The sequence below is a fragment of the Sebastes fasciatus genome, chromosome 8 (genome assembly GCF_043250625.1).
Source record: "Sebastes fasciatus isolate fSebFas1 chromosome 8, fSebFas1.pri, whole genome shotgun sequence".
Lineage (NCBI taxonomy): Eukaryota > Metazoa > Chordata > Actinopteri > Perciformes > Sebastidae > Sebastes > Sebastes fasciatus.
The window spans coordinates 21,476,096-21,488,114 of NC_133802.1; the positions used below are offsets into that span (position 1 = coordinate 21,476,096).

A 12,019-nucleotide genomic window follows, 5' to 3' on the forward strand; every position below is an offset into this window, starting at 1 on the left:
ACATGAGACAATTCTGAGTCATTTTAAAAGCATTTTCTAGATTTGTCATCCTGCATTTGCCTTTGGCTTTGCTGTCTTGAAGATTCATGCCACATCCACACTAAGATGATGTTTTAAAATGAAAACAATCTCCGTCCAGCACTCAAATAATAGCTTTGCTTGCTTCCTGCGCATGTAGGCAGTAGTAGCATTGTAAAATGCAGAATTTAACTGCACAATAGCTGCTAGTATAGACAACAAGGTCAGCAACGCTTGTAACTCGTTATCCATGTTGAAATTAACCACTGGTGGACGAGGCTGCTGTTGTTTGTTTTCTTCAGGGAAAGGTTCACTTGATGGGGTGTGATGAATCAGGAAAGGACAGGTCATGACTGACAAGACCCAATCAAGAAGCGAACGTGTCTGTATCATCGTTTTCAAAGGTCTCCGTTTCAGTCCGTCCAGACTAAAATGCAACCACGAGGTTCTAAAACTAAAACGGGCCCAGCAGCATTTTCTAACGTCTCCGTTTTAAGGGGCTCGAAAACGCCGGAGTGGTGTGGACGCGAGGCATAAGTTATGCATGTTAAAACAAAAACGTATTAGTGTGGATGTAGCCTTAGAAACAAGCTCCTTAACATTGCTGTTAATTGAAAAGCCAGCCATATTCTGTTTAACGGGCTTGTGACCTGACCTCACACACACAATAAGAGCGAAAATGGCTTGTCTTTATTGCCATTGTACAGTTGTGTTGTCTCGCCATCTGTACTCTTGTTGCGATGTCGGCAGAATATATGCCAAAATAAAACGCCCCTTTTTTCTTTCATCCGTTACACCTCTAACTTTCTATTTCTTCTGCTTCTTTGAAGTCTTTCTGCAGTCTCTTTGTTTTCGCCTGAGAGCAGACTCTCATTAGGATGCAGAGGTTGTGTCCTGCACGTGCGGTACATGCACACACTTACTCTCACTCTAACTTGCTGACTCTCATTTCAACAGTCTGAGTGGGCCATTATGAAAGGCTCCTCCGCTAGTTTCACTGCCTCTTCAGAGCTGGAGTGTGTGTTCACAAGTGTATCGAGACGAGGCACCCGTCCCAACACATATGGACATGCACACAGGATCTTCTAAACACACACACACTCACACACACTCAGTTTAAACCAGATCAGTGTAATTCATCTGCACCCCCGCGGAGCCGCCAGGGCTGACAGGGATATTTGCATCCCTAATTCCCCCATCCCCATCGCCACCACCACACCCCCCTCCCCATGCCAGCTGGGACCACCAGGGCCAGGGCAGAGGCGGGACAGGAAGTCTATTACAGACACACGCATCTACACACAGGCACATGCGCAATCACGCCGACCGTATCTAATCAATTTGACGCCGTTGTTAAACAAAGCTCACGTTAAGGGGTAATTAAAATCGCCCAATTAAAGCCTGCCTGTGTGGCTGAGTGTGTGTCAGACTTTGTCCGTGTTTGCATGTTTAAGAGGTTCTTTGTTCCCACTAAACCTTTGTGTGAACAGATTACAACAATTTAACATTTTAAGGCTGAAATGTGGCTCTTTTATAGCTTGGATTTCCATACCGTGCTTCACTACCTTTCATGTGAGCACCTCCAGCAGAGCAAAGTAGCTCTATTTTTGTACATATTTTTTGTTGTGAAACATTTGCATTTTGAGTGTGAACATGTGAGTGACAGAAGGTTGCATCACAATGACTTCATCATCTCTCCAGTGAGCTGCCTGTCCCCTGGGCTGCCTGATCAATTGTCTATGTGGCTATTTCCCTTTAGGAGAAATCAATCCAGCTTTATAAATCAGGTCTGTGACATGTGTGTATGTGAGCACAGTGTTTAGTCTGCAGCTGTTGCTGAGATTGACACCTCTGGCAGCTCATGATTTGTCCTCCTCTCTCATTAGAAAGGTCTTTCCCCCCCTCCTCTTCACCTCCTCACTAGCCAGCTGGACTGATTCATAGGAGGGGTGGTTGTGAATGGGGTGTGTGTGGGAGGGAGGGGGGGTTGAGTGGTTTTGAGGGTCATATGTGTTAGTAGATGTCTTCAATATGTTGTTCTGAGAGCTCAGTATATAAAAGAGGAATTTATTTTGAATATTTAACAAGACAAATAGTCTGTATTTAGACACTGCAGGGCATTGAGCTAAATGCTAATGCCAGCATACTCAAACACGCTTACAGTGACGATGCAAACTGATGTTTCCCAGGTAGGTTACCAGGTTAAACAGAAACTAAATTTGCTAATGAGCACATAACTCAATGTACATCCGAGGCTGATGTGAATGTCTTTAGTTTTGCAGGTATTTGGTCATAAACCAAAGTAATGGCCAAAGTGAAATTTTGATCCTGATGATGGTGCTAGAGGAAACATTAAGGGATCACTTAAGTTTTTACAGTTCATCCTGTGGGGAACGTGGATGCGTGAACCAATTTTGATATGCAGTAATCTATGCAAACGATGTTGAGACATTTCACTCAAAGCCACAAATGTGAACCTCATGAGGAATAGAGGAAATAGAGGAAAGGTCAGCGGGTCTCCAAAATCAGTAGGATTCATCTTCTGGGCACCATGGATGTCTGCTTTTTAAATTTCATGATAATATCCTTAATAGATATTTCAGTAAAAGCCAAAATGTCAATCTGCTGGTGGCGCTAGAGGAAATGGCATGGGATCACCAAGGTCATTGGGATTCATTGGACCATGAATGTCTGTACAAAGATCCTTGATAATCCATCCAGTAGTTGTTGTAGTAGTTGAGACATTTCAGTTTAGACCAAAGTGGTGGACCACAACAGCTAGACCCTGTTTACTGCCAGTTTTTGTGAGAAGTTCCATCTTGTAATTTTTAAAGCAATTTTCTGAATGTAGAAATCCTGCTGAAAATCAGCAATATATATACACCTGACAATGACAACTGAACGAGATGCAGTGTGTTTCTTTGACGAGGACGACCTTAGTTGTAACACAGTCGTGGTTGAAAGAAATACACTTTATTTTTATATTTTTGTTTTACCATCTCCTCCGTTATACCAAATCTCTTGTGCTCATTTGGGAGTCAGCTGCTCAGTTCTAATTGTCTATTGAACTGAACCTCAGGGGTGGACAGACTGTCCCATAACTTACCACTATAACTCTTTTATCACCACCCCCCCATCACACGTAAATACACAAAGAAGGAGGGAGAGCAAAGGTCAAGGTCGTGTGATGCAGCTTAGGTGTCCTGATTAGTTTACTGTCTACTGTGATAGATTATGTGTGTTTAGATTCATCTTTGTATAAAAATATTATGACAGTAGCAACAAAAGTGGGAGCAGGAGCCCATTTTCAAAACTCTCAGATTGACATGTTTTGATATGAAAACTGTAAAGTGAAACATGATTTCTTTCCTGAGCATGAATACAGGGTGTCTGTATCACTAAGTGGTTCAACCACTTTAGTTCTTATATTGCATCCGATCTTCCAAACCACAGGGGAGTTGTCTGTACACACACGCACACACACACATATGATGCAGCAGCCTGGCTGGATGGCACAGCATGAATCTATAACCCAATCCGAGCAGATTACAGCATGTTAGGAAGCAAATGCCAATGCATTCCCTGATGGGTTTAAGTGAGAAAGGCTTTTGGTTTATTCTGGGAGCGGGGGGCAAAGGGGCACAGAGCAATGAGCGGGCACCGGGGCATTGTGACTGAGGGCGGTTGGTTAGAGAGGAGGGAAGGACAGATGGTAGGTGTTGTGAGTGTGCACTGGCTGTCTACTGTCGGAGTGTGAGACCTGTCTGCTCTTAAAGGTCTCTGTTGTTTTGTCTGTCAGCCTGCCATCATATTTAATTTAGTTTGCTCTACTGCCATCTGGAAAAACAACTGCGCTGCCACTGTTACTTCTGTCATGTCTTTTCCTTGTGTGGTTCTCTAGTTTCATCATTTTCCCCCGTTGTAGATTTATATTTCAGGTAGGGCTGTCAAAGTTAACGCAATGATAACGCGTTAACGCAAATTTGTTTTAACGCCACTAATTTCTTTAACGCATTAATGCAATTGATCTTTCTGAGGTTGTAGCGGGCTCAGTTTTAAAGCTAGAGTAAAGATACTGGGAATGTATGAAACTATAAACCATTGGTACCAACCATGTCAAACTAGCATGTCACGAAGAGGTTAAATAACGCTGCAAAGTTATGCTAAATTTCGGCGAGGGAAAACTGTCATGGCCATTTTCAAAGGGTCTCTTGACCTCTGACCTCTAGATATTTGAATGAAAATGGGTTCTAAGGGTACCCACAAGTCTCCCCTTTACAGACATGCCCACTTTATGATAATCACGTTTGGGGCAAGTCATAGTTAAATCAGCACACTGACACACTGACAGCTGTTGTTGCCTGTTGGGCTGCAGTTTGCCATGTTATGATTTGAGCATATTTGTTATACTAAATGCAGTACCTGAGACGGTTTCTGGACAATATTAGTAATTTTTTTGTGTTGTTAATTGATTTCCAATAATAAATATATACATATATTTGCATAAAGCAAGCATATTTGTCCCCTCCCATGTTGATGAGAGCATTAAATACTTGACAATTTCCCTTTAAGGTACATTTTGAAAAGATAAAAGATGCAATTAATTGGTGATTAATCACGATTAACTATGGACAATTATGTGATTATTCGCTATTAAATATTTGAATCGATTGACAGCCCTAGTTTCAGGCTTTGTTTAGATGATTAGGTGTAGATTTTGATCACTGGATGTGGGGACTGCACTGTTACGATTATCAGTCTACATGGTTAGTTTTGAGCATCCATGATCATCATTTATCAACTCATATTTGGTCATATTTCATAGTGTATTTATTATTATTATTATTAACTCCATTGGCATTTGTATGTATATATATATTTGTAAATGTGAGAACAGGTAGGCAGTGTTTGCGTCTTCCACTGATGATGTAGCATGGCATTTCATGTCTAAAAATATCCTTCTGTGTGTGTGTTTGTGTTTTTTGTGCATGTGTGAATGCACCCCTGCAGACCCGGAGTCCCAAAGGAAGAGGACCGTGCAAAATGTTCTGGACCTTCGACAGAACCTGGAGGAAACCATGACCAGCCTGAGAGGCGTGCAGCTCAGCCACAGGTCAGCCACACACACACACACACACACACACACACACACACATGCACTACAGGCTGTTCACATACACTGCTTGCATATGATAGAAACAAAAAGAAAAGACACACAAAGCAAACAACGTGAAAGAGAGCAGCAGTTGAGATGGGCAGATTCTTATTGACATTGCTAACAGTGTGTTGGGGTGTGGTGGTTAACTGCCTGCGGGCTCTCAGATCAATATCAGTATTCCTGATAGACCAGTAGCCATTAGTCTGTCATTCTCCGCCTGCTCTGCTCTCCCTCTGCGTTGGTTAATACGGAACTGAAGCAGGATTAGCTCAAAGCTGACTTCAAAGCCGACCCTGCCAATGCGCACTCACGACTCGCATTCAGACACACAACAAGACGTGCAATGATGCTGTGATTAAGTGTATGTGAGCGTTCGCGTGTCCTCTCTCCCTATGCTTCCTGTCTTTCATTGACGGATTCTGATTGCATTCAGCGCGTCTTCAGCTTTCGTCCTTGAGAGCTTCCCCCTGAGTCTGCCTGTCCGTGCGTCTCCCGCCATGCATCCTCTCTCTGTCCCTCGGTGGGAGCTCCCTACATGAAGAGCAACTCAGCAGATGGTTCCCTGCTGGAATACATTTCCTTTTGCCATTCATACTTTTATCGTACTGTAATAACCTTGAATCACTCCCCGCTATCCCAGAAGACATATTCCGCTTTGAGGCCTACAGCCTGTCGGCGGAAGCTTCCTGCGCAAACAAGAAGTCATATTTCCTGTGAAAAACGAGTGTTTAGAGTGCGAGATTTGCATGAATTAAACAAATGGATTGCTTAGCAAGCGAATTGTTTTGTCTACACATACTTTCCCTGATATACACTGTACAGTATGCATAACAAGCAGAAAGCCTCTGAGAATCCATTCTAACAAGACGGGTAGCATCCTCTCTCTCTCATCCGCTCTCCACGTCTTTCCGGCCTGTTTTATGTTAGTGGTTAAGCATTTCATTTGAAAATGTCTCCATTGATGGTTTTTGTGGAGATGATTCTGTATCCTGCAGACAGGATTCATTTGAATATAGCAGGCAAATGCACGTGCTGTCACACAGTTTGATAGTCAGTAACTTTTAATATGCTAATGCTCCTCATTCTCATCCTGTGCACTAAGCAGTGATGTGCTGTGCTGCTTTAGTGCAGGGAATGCATGTGATGTTAGTGATGCTGGTATTTTTAGACTCACACGAATGTGTGCCGGCATAAGAGGACAGTGTTATGCAGGGCACAGAGGAACATATGTTTGCTGATAGGAAAATAACATGAAAACACACATTACTTACAGTATGTGTGTACAAATATACACAGGCATACATGGTGCACCCGATTCGACTGTTATCAGGCCATTAAATAGGCGTTGTCGCTCACTATACGCACCATAGATGTGGGTCATTAGGGGCCTACTACGTTGTAAAAGTGAAACTTAAGAGCGACACATTCTAACACGTTGTAAAACTGAATGAAGCGTTGTGTTTTTAACACAAACAAAACGGCTTCTTTCGGTTTAGGCAACAAAACCACTCGGTTATGTTAGGGAAAAATATTGTGTTTTGGCTTAAAATAACTTAGTTTTAGGTTTCTACTAGAACATGTTTACGTGCTTTAGCCCAGTCTGCTCTGATTGGTCAGCTGGCCCGTCACCGTTGTGATTGGTCAACCCAACCAAACTCTTCGGACTCCGTTCCAGCTCCGCTCTAACTAGCTTTGTTTGAGGGAGTGCCAAACTAGCTGTTATGCAAATGTGTTACTTGATGACATCACCACGTTACGGAAGAAAAGGCAGGACTTCACGCAAGGTGTTTCAGGCCATTCTGATGTTTCTGTTGGGGAGAGTAACTCCCTTTTGCTTGGACATTGAGCTTTGTCACTTTGCAGGCCTTTTACATGCACGAAAAAAACTATAAAACACACAAAAGGAAAGGGAAATAGCACAAAAGCATTATAGGTCCTGGTTAATGCTTGTGAACACAAAGACAACTACGCGTTGGTTTCATACAGGATGCGAACTCTATAGTCTCTTGGGTGAAAGGACTGTGTTTACTGTTCCACCCATCGCCTCCTGTCTTCTGCTCCTGTCATAATGACTACAGCCGCTAGAGGTCGCTGTTGTCTTCTTTTATACCTTCTTTCGGTGATCTACCATGTGAATAGATGATAAAACCAAATATTGGGTGTAGCAGGGCCCTACTGACCCACAGCTGTGGTGCTTATAACCATCAGTAATGCCTATTTAATGGCCTGATGACAGTCTAATCGGTTGCACCTACACAGACACCTGTACACCAACTGATCCCAAATGGCCTTATACACTGAGGTCCATCTGAGAGAAGAGGACGCAGGGTGGGGACAGGAGGAAAGATGATTGGATGGAGGAAGCAGAAAAGAGGAAATGGAAGATAGACATTCACTTCCTGTCTGTTAAAACTGTGCTCGACCTTTTCAACCCTTTAGGGGAGCACGTTGCTGTGAATATTTATTAAGAAACCCTGAAACATATCCTCTTTTTCATGCCATAGCTGCGTGGACGGGACCATGTGCTACGACAGCGATGAAGCTGCTGCGTTCTCAATTTCCAGTTTATCAAATCGCTCCTCTCCGTTGTCGTGGCGCCAGGGTCAAGCGAGCCCCCGTCTGCAGGCTGGCGAAGCTCCGTCCACCGGTAACACCCATTTAGACGTCCCACTCCGGATCAGCCACAACGCTCGTATCCAACTCATCGAAGCGCTGGACGCCTCGGACCCGTCCCTTCTGAAGGGAGATTACCTCAGCAACAGCGACCTCGGCAGGAAGAGCTCAAACGAGGATGATGAAGATGATGATGATATTGATGATCTGGGGAATGGGTAAGTGATGTTCTTTTTAATTTGAAAATGATGTGTTTTTACAACATATTAAATGAGCTCATGACGCTGCAGGAACCAGGTCACTTGTGTCTCATTAATGATCTTATCATTGCTTGTGAGGTGAATCCTGCCACCTGTCAACTGTAACAGCCACACAGCTGCATTCAGGCCTGTACTCAGTGGTTTACCAGCACAACAAAGCCTTGATCAGCCGCTCTGTAATGCATCACAAGCCCCCCTTCATAGTGTCTGCCTCGACACTGGCAGCTGTAGCCCCCCTGGTGCAGCTGGCTCTGCCGTAGTCAGAAAGCAACCCTCTGGCAGAGTGCGGGAATGATGTCACAATCATGGAGCCCCCTTGCAGAGATCATCCTGTCAAATTCAGCTGTGAGCCCGACGGCTTTGCCAGCAGGCTTGCATGTGGAGGACCCCTCACAGCGTTGGCTCACCAGAGCCCCCCTGACAGAGCTAGAATGCAGATGTCTTTTGGAAAAACGGGTAACTCTTTCTGCCGAGCCAAATCATTCAGAGAGCTGTCAGGGACAGAATGAGTTTGGTCTTAAACTAGCCATGAACTCCTTGGATCAAAAGACTTGTTTCAGAAATGTTCATCGGCATGTTTTGCTGTGTTGTTTAGCGGTTGTTACCCAGGTGGTGTATGTCTTTGAAACGTCACTCTCTCCTACATCTGTAACATCTTCTGAGGTGTTGTGTCTGGCATCACACATACACATCCGTCTGTTCAGTTCACACAGTACTGCTGGCAAAAGGGAAATGGTCTCTAACCGTCATTTGTTATCCGCTATAAAAATGGACTAGAGTTAAATACCCCAAATCACGTTAATGTGAATGTGTTTGGGTGTCTGTCTGGGTGGTCTAATTGTGTATTGTTCCTTTGTAAACCTTGTTTTTCTTTCACAACTGAATCCGAGGGACCAACACATTCTCCCTCACTTGATCAGTGACTCTCGGCATCGGATACAGACGCACGGAATACCCCTCTTGCGTTGCTTTTGGACGGACCGGGGGCGTTACGTGCATAGCGTCCTTTCAAAATAAACTTCCGTTTTCACAGGAAGTTAGGTTTAGGCAACACAACCACTTAGTTAGGGTTAGGAAATGGTCGTGGTGGATGTTAACTTCGCTGACTCAACTTACGTGACTAACAACTCACGTGACTAGCGACTCATATAACTCACAGGATTGACGATAACGAGTTACTTGACTAACAACTCACAGGACTGACGATACCAACGAGTCACATGACTACCAACGTATGTGACAAAATACGTTACTTTTAGTGTCACACGAGACACGAATAGTGGTCTTCTGGTTGAGAGTCTTGTGTTTGTTTGACCCATCCACCACTACTCTCTCCAAGCCTTAACAACTCTCACGCTTTTAATACTATGTCACTTGCTCCGACCGTCGAATAACACAACGGGTGGGTTTACATTGGTGTTAGTTGAAAGCCCGGTTCGTCACAAACTGTCACTAAAGGGTGCCTCCATGTGTCTGTTTCCGATGCCGAGTGGTGCTGCCCAATCGGCGGTATATGACGAGTTGGGAGTGAGAATGGGTTGGAGGGACGGGTCATAAGAGAGAAAGGATGCTGGTAGCTGCTGTTAGTGTTCAAAATGGTATTGAGCTCCCTGAGTCTCCGTCAGTCTGTCTCAGTAAGACAACACACTACCTTGTGACTTGACAACCAATCAAGAAGAATTACATTAATAAATTAAGTTTCACATCAATCCACAAATAGGGGAAATTAAGTTTAGAGGGTCTATTGAAGAATGACCTAACTTGTGTTCCCTGGACTTCCTTGGTTAGTTTTGGAGAACTTGCATGAGGAGGTATAACACAACAATTTCAACACACACAGCATCATGTTTCACTGACCAACTCTAAGCACAGCGAGGAAAAACACATTATCTCATTGTAAACTATGATTCTGGCAGTGTGTGTGTGTGTGTGTGTGTGTGTGTGTGTGTGTGCGTGTGCGTGTGTGTGTGTGTGTGTGTGTGTGTGTGTGTGTGTGTGTGTGTAATGCTGTAGAGCTCGTCCAACCAAACTAAAAAAAAAATTCCTCTGCTGGCCACAGCTTGACATCTCCATGGTAACCACAAAAATGCACCCCCAGTCACCAGGAAATCAATTGCAACACAGTTCAGGTCTCTGTGGCGTTATTGTGTATCTGGTCACGGCCTCCAATTAGTGGTCATACAGGTTTATATTGTGCTTTGTGTGAGGAGGCAAAACAAGAGGCAACATTTGTTGGTGGGCCAAAGGAAAAAGATTGAGAAAGAGAGGTGATAGACAGACAGATAAACAACATGAGCTTGCAGAAAGACAAAGAAAAATAGAAAATGCAGCAGCACTTTTTTCTCTTTCTGCTTAAGATATCTTAACTAATTCAGTCACAATTTGATGTGAAGTATCACAATGTCTATTTAATCTTAAAAGATGTACTAGGTGACTATTTTACCAAGTATATTTGTATTATTACTAGTCAAATTATCTCATAACACTTAATATGAGCCACAATCACTATCATTATCACAAATAACATTTCAGTGAGATATAGGGACTTGTTTTTAGACTATGCATCTTGAATATCTTAAGTGAAAAAATACCGCTTTTGAGCACACAATGCTTAATACTAGTGAAATATAGCTCAAAATGGGTTTTCTCAGCTAATTTAAAGATCTGTTTTTATCTTGAAAGGCCTAAAAATTACATCTTATTTCAACAAATCTTACCAAACAAATTTTCACCTGTTTCATTGGCAGATTTGTACTTATTACAAGCAAAAAACACCTTGTATTCCTATTTTCTACTTATTTTTGAAGTGGCCTTTGTTCCCCCTGGAGTGGTGGAGTAATCTGTACAATCTAATGCAATCAAAAACAACACCCTTTCAACAAATCCTTGACTTGATTGTGTCGGAGCGGTGTTTATTTGATGGCTGCAACTAACCATTATTTTCATCATCGACTAATCTATTTATGAATATTTATCCAATAAAACTAAATGGTTGTTCTATAAAACGTCCAAAAAGTAGTGAAATATGCCCCTCACAAATTCCCAGTGCCCAAAGTGACATCTTCAAGTTGTTCGTTGTATCCCTGGATGTATAAAGAGAACTGGATACAGCGTTGGAGGCGGGCTCCTGTTCATTCCTATGAGAGTTACTCAGTGGCGCTTGAAGCCAAAATGGCTCGACTGCCGAGTGATAAAGTACCCGGATCATCCGGCGATCTTCCGCATCCATTGGGCCCATACAGCAGGCGCAGTAGCGTTTCCTTTAACTCCGCCTCCCAGCTCTCGCTCCAGCCGCGGTCTGGCTCTCATTCACATGAACGGAGGAAGGGAAATAACTCTGGATTCAGCTATTAGTGCAGTTTACAACTTTTAGGACCTAATGATATAAATAACAGCGCTACAACTGTTTGTAACGGGAAGTTGATTTACCTAAAAAAAAAAAATATCCGCAGAGTTAAAGACGTCTCTTTCCCGATGTAAGTCTATGGGAAAAAGTGTTTTTGGGCCCAATGGAATCACGTGACAGACACAGGCGTTGTAATTCCACCGTTTGGCCACTACGAAAGTTTGCTTCAACCACCATCGCTCATCCAGGGGGCTTAGTTGTATCCAACAACACCCAACGATATTCAATTTACAATTATAGAAAACAGAGAAAAGCAGCAAATACTCACATTTGACAATTATGGAATGTTTTGGCATTTCAGTGTGATACATGTCAAACTGTTATCTATTATAAAAAAATAATTTTCTGTTGATCGACTAGTCTCTTAATCAACATTTCATGTTGGCATTCATTGAATCATTTATATGGTCATGTGGAGTCTGTAGTCTGGTGAAGCTGTGGCTTCAGACTAATATGTCTTTACCACTAGAGGGCAGGCTTGAGCTGCTGTTCCCTCCCTCCTGTCTGCTCTCCACCCAGCCAACTTGAAGTAGCCCCATGCTGGATTACCCTCATAATTTATTA

General features: G+C 43.1%; 1 protein-coding gene across 7 annotated transcripts in view; it reads left to right on the plus strand.

Annotated features, from left to right (window-relative positions):
• The window catches only part of nav1a (neuron navigator 1a), a 125,820-nt gene that overhangs the window by 56,213 nt on the left and 57,588 nt on the right, over nucleotides 1-12,019 (plus strand). For 6 of the 7 annotated variants that reach the window (XM_074644259.1, XM_074644258.1, XM_074644260.1 and 3 more), the window contains 2 exons: nucleotides 5,029-5,131; nucleotides 7,681-8,007. In XM_074644259.1, the coding sequence (XP_074500360.1) occupies nucleotides 5,029-5,131; nucleotides 7,681-8,007 (430 nt within the window). The remainder of the gene's footprint in view (nucleotides 1-5,028; nucleotides 5,132-7,680; nucleotides 8,008-12,019) is intronic. The other variant, XM_074644264.1, reaches the window with a different exon arrangement.